The sequence below is a fragment of the Diabrotica virgifera genome, chromosome 2 (genome assembly GCF_917563875.1).
Source record: "Diabrotica virgifera virgifera chromosome 2, PGI_DIABVI_V3a".
Lineage (NCBI taxonomy): Eukaryota > Metazoa > Arthropoda > Insecta > Coleoptera > Chrysomelidae > Diabrotica > Diabrotica virgifera.
This window is the reverse complement of record NC_065444.1, coordinates 246895724-246916287: the sequence shown is the minus strand read 5'-3', so window position 1 is coordinate 246916287 and position 20564 is coordinate 246895724. Positions and strand designations below refer to the sequence as shown.

At 34.4% G+C, this 20564-nt stretch overlaps 1 protein-coding gene across 2 annotated transcripts in view; it reads right to left on the bottom strand.

The window, feature by feature from the left end:
* The window catches only part of LOC114326748 (myc box-dependent-interacting protein 1), a 288862-nt gene that overhangs the window by 14540 nt on the left and 253758 nt on the right, over positions 1–20564 (bottom strand). The window contains exon 6 of one of the 2 annotated variants that reach the window (XM_028275178.2): positions 19339–19641. The exons of the other annotated variant lie outside the window; for it this stretch is intronic. Coding sequence (XP_028130979.1) covers positions 19339–19641 — 303 coding nt within the window. The remainder of the gene's footprint in view (positions 1–19338; positions 19642–20564) is intronic. 2 annotated transcript variants of the gene reach the window in all.

The window sequence follows — 20564 nt, the reverse complement described above, 5'->3', positions numbered from 1 at the left end:
CACTGAATGTATTTTTTCGTACTAACGAAGTACATCTGACGTAATATACTTGACGACGGGAAATTATCAAACATTATCGATTTAATTTAGATTTCTGTAGCTTTCTATTGGTTAGAATCTCCTATGAATGAAATAATCAATATTATTTAATCAACAACTCAAAATATTCCCGATTCATGTCAAATATTTAAAATTGTCACTGACTGTCAGTATCTGACTGACATTATCCTGACAATATTCTATTCGACTGAGTGCGTTGTATGTCAAAGATAGATTTGGAAAATATTACCACGGACATTGTGTTCATTTTTTTCGAATCCTCAAAAAACCAATAAATATTTTTGAAAAATCTAAACGCAGAATGAAAGACTAAATTATTACCGAGGGCCGAAAGTCCCTTATAGACAAGGCGAAAACGGCGGGTTCGAAGAAAAAAATATTCCCATGAGATTTTTTGCATAATCACATTCGTGAGATATCCCAGAATAAGGTTCAAGAAGTCGCCCACGTGAAAAGTGGGCCAATTTTTTTTTAACAATTTTTTTTAATCAAATCGCAAGAATCAATATTTTTGGCCCGAAAAATTTTTTCTTTAATTTTTTGGACCATTTTGGACAAAAAAGGTCTCTTATAATTTTTCTCTAAAGTTGATCGTTTTCGACTTATAAGCAATTTAAAATTGAAAAAAACAAAAAATGGCGATTTTCAAGGCTTAATAACTCGGTTAAAAGTTATTATTATGAAAGTCAATATATGACTAAATCAAAGTTTAAAGCCCCCGTACAAGATCCTGAAGAAATTTTTGTCTTTATTTTATTACTAAGCTGTTATTTTTAAGTAATAATAATAAGAGCCATGCATGTGTGCGGCCGCTGTAAATTCTGAGTGCGAGAGAGAAGCCATTCCAGCAGTCCAATTGTGCATCTTACTCGCACTCACATTTACAGCGGCGTCAATACGATCTAACCACAAACCATACATACTCATAGACGTTTCACGGCCATGTTAATCTTTCGGATCGAATTAACGCCATCTCTTGATTGGAATGGGAACTAAATTGACAAATTTTAGTTATGTGAGAATTTCACATTATAAATTTTGCGAACTTTTGATGAAATTTCGCAGGAAATTAAAACAACAGAAAGATAATTCAATGTTTTATTCAATGTTTTACTGAAAACTTCAAATATTCCAATTTGTTTTCAAAATGCTAAACACTACCGCCATGTGTCACGTGAAAGCACTGATGTGTAATATTGAGTTGAATGAAAATTTTTGAAAGAATCTTGTAGGATGATTGTTTAGATAAATACCTTTATAATCTTTTACAAACTTCCAAAAATATATAGGCCCGAAATGTTGATGACACACTTGTCTATTGGAATAAACTGTTTCAGGATCTATTATATTGTTTTTTTAAATGTGGAGAAACACAACACGGGATGATCAATGTAAACTAAAAATTCTACTCATAAAAACGGAGAGGAGGTTAATACAATTGATTAAAATTGTAATTAAATCTAATTAAAAACGTAACACCACTATAATAAAATAATTAAGCCACAAACTGTAAAATAAAAAGTAAATGACAAATTAATTTAATTGTCAACTGTCAGTTGTTAAATATGACAAGAGGATTGACTGACAGCGACATCTCTGGATTGGAATGGTAACTAATTTGCTGTCTTGACCTTGACAATTTACGTGAAACGTCTATGAGTATGTATGGTCTGTGGATCTAACCGCTCATTGTTATTAATTAAAAATAACAGCTTAGTAGTAAATTAATGACAGATTTCTTCAGAATCATGTAGCGGCGACTTTAAACTTTGATTTAGTCACTTTCTGACTTTCATAATAATAATTTTTAACTGAGTTATTAAGTCTTAAAAATGGCCATTTTCGCGTTTTTCAAATTTTAAATTGCTTATAACTCGAAAAAGATCAACTTTAGAGAAAAATTATAAGAGAGCTTTTTTGTCCAGAATGGTCCAAAAAACCTAAAAAAAATAGTCCGGGCCAAAAATATTGATTTTTGCAATTTGATTAAAAAAAATTGTTAAAAAAAAATTGGTCCACTTTTCACGTGGGCGACTTCTTGAACCTTATTCTGGGATGTCTCACGAATGTGATTATGCAAAAATATCTCATGGGAATATTTTTCCCAACGAACCCGCCGTTTCCGCCTTGTCTATTAGAATAAATAAAAAGTTTATTTTGAATTAGATATTTGAAATTAAAAATAACACTAAATTTTCTCTTAGTTTTTCACCCCTGTAACTTATTAAAATAAACATTATAGAAGTTTTCAGGGACTTTCGGCCCTCTCTAATAACGCAATCTTTCATTCTGTGTTTAAATTTTTCACAAATACTCATTAGTTTTCTCAAGATTCGAAAAAAACTGAATCCCCATTTGAATAGCATTGCAGCCGAAAATACGTACCCATCCTCTTAATATAATTGCGAAAAAAGGTCGGAATTGCAAAAAAAAATATTTTCTCAATAACTGTTGTAAAAATTAGTGTACAGCTTTGAAATTTTTGTCAAATGATTGGTGCTTAATATGTGATAAAAATTTCAAAGCGATTCATTCAATTGTTTAAGTTTTATTCAAATTGTTTATCCCAGAAAGAATTTTTTTGCAATAACATAAGTCAAAAAAAAATTACCTTAGAACCATTCCACAGGTGTCAAATGAAAGAGTATGAGCTACATTTTCAACATGGTTTAAAAAAGTGAATAAAAAATGCACTTATTAGTAATAAATAATTAAGCAAAAGTATCGTCAATTTTTCTTTATAAACTTTTTGAATTACTTTTTCCAAAAAAATTAACTTTTTTACCCTTTTTTAAGTGCACAACTACCAAGTAATGTTATCTATATCATAATTGATAAAAAATTGTAATAAATATGTATAATTTCTTATATAACAAAATAAAAAGTTTATAAAGAAAGATTTACGATACTTTTGCATAATTATTTATTACTAATAAATGCATTTTTTATTCACTTTTTTTAAACCAAGTTGAAAATATAGCTCATGATCTTTCATTTGACACCTGTGGAATGGTTCTAACGTCATTTTCTTCTGACTTACGTTATTGCAAAAAAAATGCTCTCTGGGATAAACAATTTGAATAAAATTTAAACAATTGAATGAATCGCTTTGAAATTTTTATCACATATTAAGCACCAAAGAACCCTTATTTGACAAAAATTTCAAAGCTGGACACTAATTTTTACAACAGTTATTGCGAAAATAATTTTTTTTGCAATTCCGACCTTTTTTCGCAATTATATTAACAATAAATGAGTATATCAAACTTTGTAATATGTCATTTTAAAGCTTTTTCCATAATCTCGAAGATATTTGTACTAAAAAAACCATAAGTTTCCCTGTTTTCCATTGATTTGAAAAAAAAAGGGGAAAAATGCCATTTGTTGACACTTAATTGTTTATAAATAAAAATGGCCGCCAGATCCTACGCACGAAATAGTTACAATTTGCTCTTATAGGTACATATTACCTGTCGAAAAAACGCTTCAGTACCCTGGCTGTTCAAGTGTCATGGAAAAAACCTTATTACCCTGGACTACAAGGCGTGAAATTCCCTAGACAGGGATCTACCTCTTTAATGAAATGATCCCTTGTTTATACAGTTTCACAAATCAAACAACAGAATCCCGCTGAACTTAATATTAATGAGTATCTTAATTTTCTTGTTTAAGTAGGTATACCGAAAATTTCACAGCAAATTTTTGTACAGTATTGGTCAATCCAATCCATCTTTGCTGTATTTATTGACTATGAGAAGGCCTTTGATCGAGTATAACATCACACATTAATTAAAATATTAAAGGATAAAGGAGTTGATAGTCAAGATGTACGAAGCATAGAAAAATTATACTGGCGTCAAACAGCGACAGCTTGCATAAATGGAAAGTCAACAGAAATATACAAAATACAAAGAGGTGTCAGACAGGGTTGTATACTGTCCCCACTGTTATTCAATTTATATTCAGATAGAATATTTAAGGAAGCGCTGCATATTTTGGAATGGGGTGTGAAAGTTAAAGGAATTCTGATAAATACAATCAGATATGCAGACGATACACTTATTTTAAGTGATGATATGAATGGATTACAACACCTTTTAAATACCACTGACACAGTGGGAAGAGAGTTTGGCCTAAACATAAACTGCTCAAAAACAAAATACATGTTATTTAGCCGTTTGGCCAATCAAGATTCACGGTTATATGTTGATGGTCATACAATTCAAAGAGTACCCAGTTTTAAATATCTTGGTTGCCATATTACTGAACAACTAGATCTAGATAAAGAGATAAAATGTAGAATCGAGATAGCCCGCACGACATTTTTAAAAATGAGGTCATTCTTCTGTAATGATAACTTGCAACTTCAACTTCGAAAGCGCATGATTAAATGTTACATTTGGTCAGTCCTCTTGTATGGTGTCGAAGCATGGACATTAAAAATATCCACCATCAACCGTTTGGAGTCCTTTAAAATGTGGCTACACAGTCGTACACTGAAAATACCATGGACGGCTATGCTGACAAATGTGGCAGTCCTTAAGAGAGCAAATGCTGCCCGCGAGCTGCTTCTCAACAAATATTCTTCAACTTATTATGATGGGCAAAATCGAAGGACGCAGAGGATTTGGTAGAAAGCAGGCCTATTGGTTGAAGAACATCCGAGAGTGGACAGGAATAAAGAAAGCAGAACAACTATTTAGAATAGCTCGAGACAGAGACAGTTTCGCCATGTTAATCGCCAACGTCAAGGGGACTTGATAGGGCACGTTAAGAAGAAGATTGGTCAATCCTTATATCATATCTAATTTAAAAATATTTAGAATTAAGAACCTTTCTACAGGACTGGTGAAGATTTGTGATCGTCACACAAGCGATATATCTCAGAATTACTATAACAAGAGAACTATTAAATACACTATTAAACTTTTGCCACCGTGTAAATCCACTTGAAGACCCCCAATGACGCGCAGTATTTTTAAATTTCAAAATTTTTCCTTCTTTCTTCTTTTTGTAGTCCCTATCCGTTTCGGATATTGGCGACCATCATGGTAATCTGTACTTTGCACCCTGCTGCTCTGAAAATATTTGTGGTTGTTGTGTTGAACCACGTACGTAGATTTTCAGCCAGAAAATCCTTCGCCTTCCTGGTCCTCGTTTCATTTTACAATTATTTGCAGCAATCCATATCTTTAGCTGTCCCTCATGTAACCGAGGTATTCGATTTTGATTGTTTTTATTGTAGTTATTAATGAAGATCGTATTGCAGGGACCTATATAAAGATGATCAACGCCAAGAACCTGTTAACCAAATCTCTGACGAGGTGGAAGAAGAACCTGATATACTTGAAAATGAAGTAAGACTCGCGATCAGTAAGCTCAAATATAATAAAGCACCAGGTCCAGATATGATAACAGCAGAAATGCTCAAAGCCACAGAAGAAACTGGCGTAAAATTACTTCATCTACTCTGTAATGAAGACTGGACAAAATCTACAATAACGGCAATTCATAAAAAAAGGCAGCTTCCATAAATGCGACAATTATAAGATTAATTCTCTTATATCACATGCCAGTAAAATAATGATACATAATAATCAATGAGAGACTAAAAACATTCCTTCAAAGAGAAATTCCACAAGAGCAAACTGGATTTACCAAAGGTAGAGGTACTAGAGAACACCTGTTGAATATAAGACAGATAATCGAAAAATCTAGGGAATTCAATATTCCACTGTACATATGATTTATAGATTATCGTAAGGCGTTCGACGGCGTGAAGTGGAGACACTTATGGCAGCGTTTCTCAACGTTTTACCATTTGCGCCCCAATTTTCCATAATTATTTTCACCGCGCCCCCTCGTTCAATAACAATATATCTATGCAATAATACATAATATACCTTGAGCAGCATGAAACCTGATAAACTAAAAAGACATTGGGAAACGCTTCACAGTGATTACATTAACAAACCCCGAGAATTCTTCGAGTTAAAATTAAAATGGCGTGAAAAGCAAAAATTAGTTTTAATAAAAATTTTGACTGTGAATGAAATAGCTTTACTTGTCTCTTATAAAGTCTGCTATTAAATAGCCAGATCTAAAAAGCCTAACACTATTGGTGAAGATCTTATATTACCAACTGCAATCAAAATTGTAGAAACTGTGTTTGGAGATAATTTTGCTAAAAAATTGGAGTTTATACCTCTATCAAATGATACTGTTGCCCGCCGAATTAGTGATATAGCTGAATATGTACAGGATCAGAAAATGTGGATGAATGTTTTAAAACTTACCAGGTTGAAGCATAACACGTGAAAGTTGTTTTTGTAATCATTGAAAATCATTTAGCAATGCTGACAAAAAATTTTAAAAGATACTTTTTTGCCGACGACCAATTAATAAGTACCTAATAGTTATGAGTGGGTCGGGAATCCGTTTCAAATAACACCCGAAGAGCTCTCTACTGCAGAAGAAGAAACCTTCATAGACTTCACAGCAAATGCCGAAATCAAGAAACAGTTTAATATTAGATCCCTCTTTGAATTTTGGGCAGGGGTAAATGATGAGTTTTCTGCACTGAAAACCAGAGCGTTTTCACCATCCTACCTTTGCGAAACAGGATTTTCCGCGATGGCTGCTTTAAAGACCAAATATAGATCGCAGATCGACCAATATAGAGAAAGAACTGAGAGCGTCTAGTTCTAATATTACACCCTGTTTCGATAAGCTTTGATCTGCAAAAGAGGCCCAAGGAAGTCATTAATTTACATTAAACTTGTTGATTTGGTGTTCAGTGCTCATAACTATGTATAGCTCCTTGTTCATGGGTATTTTATTTTTTGTTTGTCAGAATTTTGTTTTGCTTTGATTTTAGTAAATTAGTCAATGTATTAAGTGTTTTTTTTTATTTTCACGCCCCCCATGGCTAAAAGCGCGCCCCCCTAAGGGGGCGCGCCCCACAGGTTGAGAATCACTGACTTATGGCAAACACTAAAAGAAGTAGGCGTACCTCAACACCTTATTTCGCTTATAACTGAACTATACGAACACATTACTGGATCAGTTAAAGTGCTTGATACACTTTCAAACGAATTTCATCCCGAACGGGGTGTCAGACAGGGATGTATACTATCTCTACAATTATTCAATATATATGATGAGCATATTATGAGAAGAGCACTTGAAGGATGGGAAAAAGGCATCTCAATAAATGGTCATAAAATAAACAACCTACGTTTCGCAGATGACACAGCCCTTCTTGCAAATAGTCAAGCAGAGCTGATCTTATACGACTGGTTGAAAACGAAAGTAAAATATTTGGTCTGCAATTAAACATATCAAAGTCAAAGATCATGATAGTGATAGTGGATAAACTATATAACAATCATCCACATATAACCACAATTGATCGGTTTGAGGTTGTGAACTGATACTTATATCTGGGATCATTAATCACAAACACAGGGTCACTACAGGAAGAAATAAAACGTAGATGTGATCTAGCAAAAGTCGTCACAGCAAAAATGACCACAATATGCAAGGACTGTCAAATTTCAAGAGCGTTAATGATGAGGTTAATCAATTGCTTAATATTCCCAATACTGACCTACGGATGTGAATCTTGGACCCTGAGAAATTTGGAAAGAAGAAAGATAGACGCCACTGAAATGTTCTGTTGGAGACGAATGCTATTAATTCCTTGGACCGACCATAGAACAAATAATTAAATTTTAAGAGAGCTAAAAGTTAGCCAACGACTCTCCAGTAAAGTCCATCTCCAACAATTAAAATACTTTGGACATGTTATGAGAGCCAACACAGAAAACATGGAAAGACTCATTATACAAGGAAAGGTGGAAGGCCGAAGATCACGAGGAAGATCCCCAACAAGATGGATCGATCAGATTACAGGAATATGCAAAAGACCTATGCATGAGTTAAAAGAAACGACCAGAGACAGAGATCTTTGGAGACGGACAATACACGACATCACGTCGACCACTCCACTCCCTCCGGGGGGTCAGGATTGAAGAGAGAGATTGTAGTTAACAGCTCTTTTTCTTTTTGCATTCTGAATAAGACGACCTGATTAGTAACATGGTTGGTCTAAGACCTAAGATATCTTCAGTATTCGACGATAAAGCCACATTTCGAAAGTCTCAATTTTCTTGCAGGTAACATCTGCGACAGTCCACGACTCAACTCCGTACAACAGTATGGGGTAACATCGTAGTAACCCGATTTGTATGGGTATTGATAAATCATGTTATTTGAATAGCTTAGCCACTTTTGAAATGCAGATCTGGCTTTCTCTATGCTACATTTGATTTCTAGGGAATGGTCCCAATTTTCATTGACGTTCGACCAAGATAGGCATATGTTTTCCTATTTCAATTAGTTGACAGTTCACAGATTCGTCCAAATCGTCTAAGGGTCAATTTCTCATATCGAGTTCAACTCCAGTTTAACCTGAACTTTTAGTAAACGTCAGTTTAAAATCAAAATCGTCTTTCTCAATTCACGTTCAACCGATGGCAGTTTAAACTACGTTCAACTTGAACGCTGGAATTCGGCCGTTCAAAGATTTCAGAACCCAGCTCAGATGATTTCATGGATTACGCATGCGTTGTATTAACACGAAACGCTGTCATAATATAAATATAACCTATTTTATTATATTAAGTCTAACGATAAACGATAACATTATTTTTGTTTTTATTACATTTATTTATAATTATTAAAATGAATATTTGACTATAAATACTTAAATTTAACTTTATTCAAAAACAGCATAAAAAGGTCGTACAAAATGGCGATAGTTTTTTACCTTTTGCCATCTATTGGCATTTATCGAAAGCTGTAGAACGTGCACTGACAATGAGAAATGCATTCTAAACAAAACCGAAGTTCACCGGTGAACCTCAGTCAACTGAACCATAGATTAACGCAGGTATGAGAAATCGACCCTTAGAGATCATCATACATTTTGTTTATTTAATGTTTAGTGATTGTCCATATCTCTGATTTACACCTGTGCTGTGATTTTATTCATTATCCCCTGGAGATCTTCATAACTGTCAGCGAATACCACCATGTCGTCCGCGTATCTGCTGTTATTTTGATACATCCTTCATTGCTCATAATTCGGATTCTGGCTTCAACAAGCTCTACTGATTCTTGAAAGATTTCCCCAGAGTATATGTTAAACATTAGTGGTGATAGTATAAATCCCTGTCCGACCCCACGTTTGATTTTGATATGATCGGATTCTCCTGCTTCCGTACGGATAGACGATGTTTGATTCCAGTAAAGAATCATAATAATTCTTAGGTCACAGGTGACTATTCCAATATTTGTTGATATCTCTATCAGGTTGTCGTAATGCCACAGCATAATAAACGAAACGTTTGCGTTTTCTATGCTGTGGTAATGCACTTTATCGAATGCTTTATGGTAATGAATGAAGCATGCATAAATATAATTCAGGTCTATACATTGTTGGAATAGCACTTGTAGCTAAAGCTAAAGGGAGCCAACTCTCTCGTACCAACTACATTCCGAAAACCGAACTATGTTATACTTGGATGTATAATATATATAGGGTGAGGCAGATAACTGGCCTATCAGAAATATCTCGAGAACTAAAGGCAACAGAATCATGAAAATTGGAATAAAGGGGTTTTGAAGGATGATCTATTAAATGAAAATATTTTCATCTCTTTGCAACTTCCGGTTATACCGGAAGTTGTTTATAACTTCGTTTTTTTAAATGGGACACCCTGTATATTTTTACATTTTTGGATTCTCTTCGATGTCTTCTTTCTTAAAATATGAGGTTTTGTAATATTATACAGGGTATTTTAAAAGATAATTACGTTTTTTTATTAATTTCGTAGCAAAATTAACACCCTGTAGAATTATAGTAGTTTGACATCTAAAACTCTACTTACGTTCAAATGATTTTTAATATACTCTACTATTGTTAAGAATCATTAGTCTAGCTAAATTTTTAATTTTAGTATACAAGGTTGGTCGAAACTCAGAATGAGTATTTTTTGAGTTTTGTTAAATGGAACACCCTGTATTTTAGTATTGTAATGAAATGATATTTTATGGTACTTTTTTATTTCTTAAGCATTCCCTACACCTAACTGCTTTAATTTGTGAGTTATTGGTGATTCAAGCTAAACATTAATTGCACCAAAAAATATGTAAAATTTTATTAGGTTGGCCGTGAAAATACTCAATCCCAAATAATTTTTCAGAAAGATATACACATTAATCCAAACTGGTCCTTAAAATTACCAATAATGGTTTATCTATCAAAATACCTACGTAGTTAAGATTGTTGGTGCGATTAACAATTAAGCACAAATTAAAGCAGTTAGGTATAGGGAATGCTTAAGAAATAAAAAAGTACCATAAAATATCATTTCATTACAATACTAAAATACAGGGTGTTCCATTTAAGAAAACTCAGAAAATACTCATTCCGAGTTTGGACCAACCCTGTATACTAAAATTAAAAATTTAGCTATACTAATGATTCTTAACAATAGTAGAGTATATTAAAAATCATTTGAACGTAAGTAGAGTTTTGGATGTCAAACTACTACAATGCTACAGGGTGTTAATTTTGCTACGAAATTAATAAAAAAACGTAATTATCTTTTAAAATACCCTGTATAATATTACAAAACCTCATACGTTAAAAAATAAGACATCAAATAGAATCCAAAAATGTAAAAATATACAGGGTGTCCCATTTAAAAGAACGAAGTTATAAGCAACTTCCGGTATAACCGGAAGTTGCAGAGAGATGAAAATATTTTCATTTAATAGATCATCCTTCAAAACCCCTTTATTCCAATTTTCATGATTCTGTTGCCTTTAGTTCTCGAGATATTTCTAATAGGCCCTTTATTTGCCTCACCCTGTATACTTTGATTTATGATTTTTAGAAATAACTTTAAAATATGGATCATTAAGCTGATGGTCTCGAAATAACTGCAGGACACGCATTCTGTTTTCTTTGGCAAAGCAATAAACTTCGACTTCAGCCATGTTCTTGATATACGTTGTCATCATTGGTTCTACAACCCATAGTGGGTCTTAAACTGTACTAGGATCAGCTTCTATTCCTACCTAGCCTTCGTCTTGGTTTTCCAATTTCAAACTCTTAAGACTCATAAGTCGTCTTCGAACTGGCCCTTAGCTCGTGTTCTGGACCTGCCTCTTCTCCTCAATCCATCCGGTCTTTGGTCATAAATATGTTTATAAACGCCGTATTGGTGTTCTGAAGACTAGCTGCTTGTTTAAACTGTCTATGCATATTAAACGTATCGTATTTTTGTTTCAACAACTCTATCTCTTCCCACTGTGATTTTAACCAATTTTCTTTGATCTTTTTTATTTCAGTTCTTATTTTCTTTTTATTCTTGTATTATTATTCTTATTGTTTAGTTGTCCTTTAATTTTCTTCTTGCATGAGTTGCGGTATATTGTCATCCATCCAACTTTTTCTTTTCGCTTTCTTTTCTATAACTTCTTTTTGTCTGATATTGTCAAAAGTTTTCACATAAATATGTTCGTGCCTTAGCTATGTAACTTAATCTATTTGAAAAACAATTTTCAGGAAATTTCTTTCTAAAAACCTACAAACACTAAATCTTCTTTAAGTTTGAACGCCCCTACCAGAATAGAATACGATTCAGTAAATCAGCAAAAAAATTGGGACATCCTGTCTACATTAACTGGGACACAGGCTCAGATATTAGTTCAATAGATAATTGGCAGGACGCCATTTCAGCAAATTCGAATTTAATAGATCTTTCATATACTGAAAGACTAACTGAATGTGTAGTTCACCTAGGTCGAGTCCCTGATTGAATAATTCAATAGGTTTAGAATTCATTACTGGCCCTATTTCCAGAAATTTAAATTTCTATGGATAGTTTGGCAAGACAATTAATTGAGTTAGAATTTAATAAAGCTGTTGCTTTATTAAATTTATTTGGCATTGCCAAATTTTTTTACCGCCTGAAACTAAAACAAAGAGTCATAAAGATTGTAGTTGTGCTTGCCAAATGGGATACGGAGATTATTGCATAGTTAATACAGTTCAAAAAGACTATATATCTTAAAAAATTATATAATCAGATCGCAAAAATAGAATTTTTTAACAAATTGAAGATTCTCAGATGCAGAATCCACCAATTTAATAAAAATTAAAATGGTAAATAGTAATTTAAAACTGAGACTTTTCGTGTTGAAAGTTCTTTCTGGTACATCCTTAATCTGCGACTTTTTCAATTAATAAGACCGCAGACGACGAATATAGAAAACGAAAAGGAAACCATCACATTCCGCTTTCATTCGTCTAGGAAAAAAAGGACAGAAGAGGAACTTTCAGTACTCAAATCCGAGTAAAGATAGAAAAATAATAAATGATGGTTTTGCTCGTTTTCGATTCAGAGGGTTGCACACCCGCTGGACAGGCTGTTTCTACAATTTCAGGCGTCCTCAGCAGCGTTCGTTAGAATTTTTTAAATTTGTACATTTTAATTAAAAAAAAAAACAATAAGTTGTCTCTGTAGCTCAATTAATCAAAAATAAAAGTCTGTAAGTACTCATAAACTGGTTGTTGATAATTTGACTAAACTCCCACTAAACTTTCAGAGCAGTTTGAAAAGAGAATAAAATTCGGATTATGTTTTTCAAGTACTAACCTCGAAGATCAATGTACCAAAGTAGTATATGGCTTCGTACCAAAAACTCATAGACCAATTATTATAAACATCTTTCCAATAATTGTCAGACCACAAGCTATCTCATTCAGAAGGAGATTTAACTTCAAAAAGACAAACTGGGAAGCAGACATACTAGATTTTGAGCTGCTACGTATTGAACCAAAATCAGAAGACTATGACAAAGTAGAATTAATAATAAATGTGTCTAGGAAAGTTACCCCTAGGGGATGTAGACAACAATATGTTCCCCGGATGTCCAGCTGGTCCAAAGAACTAATGAGAACGTACGAAACCCTCTAGACAGCTGACCCATTTATTCAAAAAATTGTTAACTGCGGAGCAGTCCTAACTCAACAGTTGAGTCAAGCTAGAAAGGAAAAGTTGACTTAACCCTCCGTTAAACGCTATCGGTGTCACACACCGACGACAGAAATATTCATTCGGGATTTACAAAATAACTGGTTTTTTCTATCGGCACTTTCTGTACCTCTTCCTATCAACTCACCTCGTGTTAGTATACATTCTTACCTACTTGGGTACAGTTATGCGAGTTTTATAGCTATTTTCGGAGCAAGACTCCCTAGCTACTAACGGTGTGGTTATTACTTTATTGGCATAACTTGCAGTTCAGGTAAAGATTTAGCATCTTATTATTGCACTTTATCGGTAAGTTTTGGTCAAATCTTATTTATGATGTCCTTTGAAGCCGAACAAAAACGTTTGTTGGAATTATGGGAAATGGTTCCTAGCGAATATTTTTATATTACAAATAAAAATATGTATATCGTTATACTAGGGTTTTTCATTTTATATCTATTGTTTTTCAATAAAACATTTTCAAAAATATTTTTCAGTCATTCCTATACACCAGTGGTTACCAACCTTTTATGTCTGGCGACCCACCTTCTGATGTTTTTTCATATTCGCGACCCATCCCTTACCCATGATGATATATATCTACGTTATTCAGCTACTGTAAGAGCCAAGCCGCGATCCACCGGTTGGGAAACGCTGCTATACACAATATAAAATATTTGTATGAATTTTATAGCAATAACTATTTTTTTTAATTGTCGGTCTCTGACACCGTAGCGACTCTCGATGCTCCGTTTATCCTAGCGACTAACGGAGGGTTAAACCCTGGAAAAATGGACATGACACAAGTAGCAGAATAGCACGAAACCTTGTTAAAAAACTTGGCGTTAATCCTTAGTGCTGGTTCCTTAATCCTACGGACATAGTCCACCTTGCAGGGTTATAGCAAGCAAAGTCGCTACTCAACTCCTTGTAAATGGAGGAACTAAGAATTTATATAAAGATCCAAACAGTAGAAAAAGACTGAATCAGGGACAGACAACCTAGTAGGTCTGGATCCCGCGCACCAAAATAAAGTTGATTAATAGCAAGCTGATATTATAACTTTGATATATTGGAACACTGGAACAGGGGAAGTTTTAATCGTGGAACAGGTTAAAAATTTGAAACGTCAGATTTGAACGTCGAAATTGATTTGTTACCCTTTCCTTAAACTCTCATGCAAAAATCGGACTGCTATTACTAACCAACATGATTCCTGTCATTAGACATGTTCTTCGTGTTCCACTCATTAAAATGCCCAGTTGGTGATAGACACCAGTCGGATTTTTGCATGAGAGTTTAATGAAAGGGCAACAAATTAATTGGAAGTTCTGTCCGACAAAATACATCTGACGTTTTCGTAGTCTGACGTTCCAAATTTTTAACCTGTTCCACCATTAAAACTTCCCCTGTTCCAATATTCCCATATATTAAAGTTTGTCCGACTAGACACCGTTAAGCTATTAACAAATTTTCAGCTTGCTATTAATCAAATTTTTTTCTTATGCGGGATCCAGACCTATAGCATCTTCATTTACACTAAAAGAACTCCACGATGGTACCGAAAGCTGCAGCTGTGGATGATATATGCAATGAACAAATAAAGCCATCTAGGCGAAAGAGCAGAACAATAAATCTTGGAGCTCTATAAGACGTGCTGCAAAGCCTGAGAAACTTCAAGATCATGGAGAAAATCTAAATTGCCTTGTTAAAATCGGGAAAAGACCCAGAAAATCCCAGTAGCTAAAGACCTATTTCCCTGCTGTGTCACGTTTTCAAACTATATGACACACTCATCCTGGCCAGAAGATAAAAAAAGTCGAGAAGCACCTCACCCCATAAAAAGGAGAATTCAGACCAGGCAAATCTTGCACCAGCCAAGTCGTCGCACTAATAGAACACATTGAAGAGGTTTTCAAAGAAAAACTTATAACAGGGGCTGCATTTATAGATCTGACAGCAGCCTATGATACAGTAGAATATGCCATTTTATAATTTAACATCGTCGTGGAAGGTTGCTCAATCCTTTTGTGAGGTTTTTTTTGTAATATTTAAAGAAAAATCAAACCTTTTTACTCCATTATGATAAATTTCATCATCAACAGCTATTCCATCCATCGTCGGATGTAAGCCTCCCTTAGGTGGGTCCATTCATGTCTGTTTGCTGTTTTTTTGCATCCATTCGTGGCCAGCCATTCGCTTGATGTCATCAGTCCATCTTGTTTGAGGCCTCACTCTACTTCTTTTGCTTGCCCATGGTCGCCATTCGAGAATTTGCTTCGTTCAACTGTTGTTTTTCATTCTTCCGATGTGTCCTGCCCAGTTCGATTATAACATGGCAATCTTTTGGATCACATAATATGTTACTTTTGATAGTCTTCTTATTTTTTCATTGGATTTGCGAACGCTGAGCTTAACGTTGTGAATTCTTCTTTCCATAACTCTCTGAGTCACTTTAATTTCCTTATGTCAGAACTGGCAATACGTGCTGATCGAAGGTTTTTGCCTTTAAAGAATTTGGTAAGTTTGATTTAAATACTGTTTGTAATCGACCAATGGAACCATGGAAAAGGCGTTTGACAGAATCCGAAGAAAGGAAGCATGGAAGACACTAAAAAAAAGGGGAGTCGACAGACACATAATAGAAGTAATAAAGGATATGTACAAAAATAATACAAATACAGTAAGAACCAATAACGAGGAATCCAGATAATTTACTACAAGTCAAGGCGTCAAACAGGGATGCGTGCTGAGTCCACTGCTATTCTCAGTGGTACTAGATGAAGCGATAAAGAAAGCCAAGAGAAGAATGAGAAAACTAACATTAGGAAACTGGCAAATGAAACGAACTCAACTATCGGAGCTACTATTTGCAGACGACATGGCATTGATAGCAGAAAACAGAAGACTTACAGAACAATCTTGAAATCCTAGAAGAAGAACTATCAAACATAAATATGAAAATTATTACAGAGAAAACAAAAACAATGATAATTTCAAATACGAGGAAGACACACGCAATAGAATTAGACGGGAAACAACTAGAGCAAGTGGAATATTTTAAATACCTAGGAGTAATAATCGAATCAAATGGTAAAAGAGACATGAAAATAAACGAGAGAATGGGACGAACAGAAAGCTTATTTAACACTATGAAAACAACATTTTTGGGGAAAAAAGAGATACCGGAGAAAGTAAAAACGGCAGTAGTTAAATCAGTAGTTAGACTTGTTAGACCAACAATCATGTATAGCAGCGAGACATGGACATTGACGGGGAGAAAAAAATCCAGAGTCAATGCTATGGAAATGAGGTTCCTGAGGAAAATAGCAAACAGAAAGAGGACAGACAAAATACGAAACGAAACAATTAGACAAAACCTAAAACTAGAACCAACAAATGAAAAAATAGTAGAGGGACAACTTAGATGGTTCGGGCACGTGTGTAGAATGTCGAACGAGAGGCTAACAAAGCGAGTGTTCGAAACGAGAGTGCAGGGGAAAAACAAAAGACGAAGACCAAGAGTTATGTGGGTAGATGAAATCAGGAAAGAAGTCGAGAAGAAGGGATTGACATTGGAAAGTGCAAAAAACCTAACGCAAGATCGGAAAGCATGGAGACTACAATGCCAAACACAACTCCACCAGCCTTACACCTAAACGTAGAAAGGCTTAGGACTAATTAAGTAAGTAAATAATCGACCAAATGCTGCCTATGCTAATATAAAGAACATCATTAAGCTTTGGCAGTTCGATTTTTTGTTTTAAGTATATATGTTACAGTTCAAGTTGATTCTCAGTTAGAGTTGACTTTTCCTAGTTCGAGTCAACTCCAACTGAAACGAGCAGTAAAAGTTGATTTCAAAAATTTAAATCAACTTTTACTAGTTGAAGTTGACTCTTCCTAACTCTTGTTAGAGTTAGTAAAAGTAGATTATACAATTTATAGGAGTATAATCTCACGTGCATTTTTGATGAGTGTTCGTCTCTTTGTTTTGACCGTTTCAACTACTTATTAGTCCAGGCTGTAACGTCGCCACCGTTAGGTAAATTATTCTGTTTCGATTTTTTTGCACAAACTTACTCAAACAAATACATCCTTATAACAAATACACAGTGTCAGGCGGTACCGCGGTCGAAAAATTGTTGAACCAATTTTTGTTAACCAAATTCACAAAAATTCTTATCTACTCTACCTCATATTATGTATAAGTTTTTATTGTGTGAAAATTGTAAATATAGATAGCAGTACATGAAGGGTTTAAAGTGTGCCTGAAGTAATAATGTATTTTAAATGGGATTTACTTTTTCACACTGTTTTTAGCACACTTTCATATAATCAAATATCCTTAACTTTCGCCTTGTCATGGTGATGACATGTGAGCAATAAATTACAAAAATAGTTTTGACAGTTTTGTGGTCTGACAGAAGTTTGAATATTTAAATGTCAAAGTTCTAAAAAATTGTAAAATAGGAATGTATTCCAGTGACGAAGAGTTGCAGTTTTTTTATTTGTTTTTTGGTAGATAAAATATTGTATGAAACTGTGCGTGATGTACTTTTTGCGCACTTAGAAGATGTATAGCACTCGGTCCGCTCGTGCTCTAAACATCGCGTGCGTGCGCAAAAAGCATACTTCACGAACTGTTTTATAAATAACTAAGTATTTCACTCCGGACAAATTTTTTTTAGATTATTTTGGTCATTCGGAGCAAAAAAGGTCTCTTGAGATTTTTCTCTAAAATTGATAGTTTTCGAGTTATACGCGATTTAAAATTTGAAAAATGCGAAAGGACTATTTTTAAGGCTTAATAACTCGATTAAAAACTATTATTATGAAAGTCAGAAAGTCACCTAATCAAAGTAAAGCCCCCCCCCCTACAAGATCCTGAAGAAATTTTTGTCATTATTTTATTACTAAGCTGTTATTTTTAATTATCAACAATGAGCGTTAAAAACGTATTGAGGCGGCCGTCAATGTGAGTGCGAGTAAGATCCTCCATTCCGACAGTCCAATGGTGCATCTCAGTCGCACTCACATTGACAGCCGCCTCAATACGCTCAACAGCTTAGTAATACAATAATGACAAATATTTCTTCAGTACCTTGTAGGGGGGTCGTTAAAATTTGATTTGGTGACTTTCTGACTTTCATAATAATAATTTTAACCGAGTTATTAAGCCTTGAAAATGGTCATTTTCGCATTTTTCAAATTTTAAATCGCGTATAACTCGAGAACAATAAATTTTACAGAAAAATCACAAAAGACCTCTTTTTCTCCGAATGACCCAAATTAATGATGTAAAAAAAATGTCCGAAATAAATTTTTTTTGTGAATTTGTTTAAAGAAAATTGTGTAAACAATTTTTCGATTACGGTACCACCTGACACCCTGTGGAGGATTCGTTATAAGGACCTCTTTTTGAGTAAGTTTGTGCAAAAAAATCGAACTGGAATAATTTACCTAACGGGGGCGACGATACAGCCTGGACTATAAATATCACGATTTTGAACGTAATATACAGTAACATTTAATTTCTAGAATCATTTGTTTGTGCGAATCAACTTTTACTAAATGGCATTGGGAAGAGTATACTTAACTAGTTGGAGTCTACTTTTACTAGTAAATGCTGAATAAAAATCTTCATTTATAATCAACTTTTACTAAAACCAGCCGTTTGAGTCGACTCGAACTAGGAAAAGTCAACTCCAGCTGGATAATCAACTTGAACTGTAACATATATACGATTCAATCTTCTCTATATCATTATTGCCCAGAGGACAATGTGGGCAATATGATAAATTATATAGTTAATAATGATAGTGTAAAACTCTTGACAAACACTGTATTGATTAATAAATTACAACATATTACCGTTTACAATAGACTCGAACAACATAACAGTACGTAACACGTCAACAACAAGATGCAGACGGATGCACAGTGTGCACACTACCTTTTATTATGTAACCCCTAAAAAGTAGCTAAGCAAGCTAAGAATTGTATATATTTACTTTTTCAATTATTGTACATACTTTAGTTTTGGGCAAAGCCACTTTATGAGAGCTATACATACTCCTTTTTGCTGTTAAAGACCTGGAAATAAATACTATGCTACACAAAGATACAATACCATGCCATTAATAAATTAGTAAAATGACGTACTTACCTACAGGTATATCATAAAGCTCTTCGACTTTTTTATTGTTTGCATTGTTGTTGTTAGTAGCGGAGTTGTCATTGGTAGCAGCCGGCTGAGGCTTGGGAGAGGGGGATCGGTTACCGTCCGGCGTAGTCGTGCCGTTTACTTCCGGTTTCGGTGTGGGAGCGGAAGTGGCGGGAAGTGGAGGGGGTTGTTCGTGAGTTGGCGTGACTTGTTCTGTTGGCGTTTCTTCGTGTTTAGTGGGTGTGGTGGGAGTGGAGTCTAGTTTAGGGGAGGATTTCTTGGTGGGGGATTCAGCGGGTTCTTCGGCTGCAAAAACACACACGTGTTGTTAGGACACGGCACACAGTTTTATGATGTGTTTGGTTAAAACAATTAAGTGGACGTAGATAGCATCTGACAGCTTCACATATGGACTTAAACTTGTAACAATCTTTCATAATTTTGGGAAAGCTCTTTATTAAACCAACTAATTTAGATAGAGAACGATGCTTGAATATGAATCTAGATATCTGTGCCTGCTCCCTAGACCTCCAAAATGATTCTGTCGGAGTCCAGCATAAAAAACTTCGAAAGAAGACTGGCAAAATAATGTAAAATACAGGTATTCGAAAGGAGTTCACCAAAGACGATAGAAAGATTCTTTTTCTTCTTCTAGTTCCATCACAAACAACAGAGTTGTTCGAGAGTAACAACAATAAACACCAGGAATATTTTTAAAGGAAGAAGGTGAGACAACAGAAATTGGATCTAGAATAGGAATAGAAACTTACTCGCACAGCTAAATAACTTACTTCACACATGAGGTTTGCATAAGAATGCTAAGATGCTATACATAACTAAGAAAGTGGACACATGGATAATAAAAGAATCTGACAAATCTGTCATTATAATGAAAAAACAGTAATATGCATTACTTAGGATTATGCAATGGTTAGAGATCCAAAAGAGAATGGTTTTGTTGCAGTTCCTTAGAAATCCCAGAAATCTGTCTAAAAAGGTTGAGATAGCGACGAAGATTTCCAACCTCTGATAGAAGGAAACTAAAGAACAGTTGTAAAATTCTGAGAAATTTATTTAATACAGGTAGGATTTGTTTCTTACAAAGATCCCATCCGCCTCTGATTGAACACTATCAAAACCTGGTGAATAGGCCAAGGACGTCTTCATTTTCTTGTTTATAATATTTGGGATGGCTACAGCCAGCCTCAAGAGTTTTAGTGGTTTGGAAG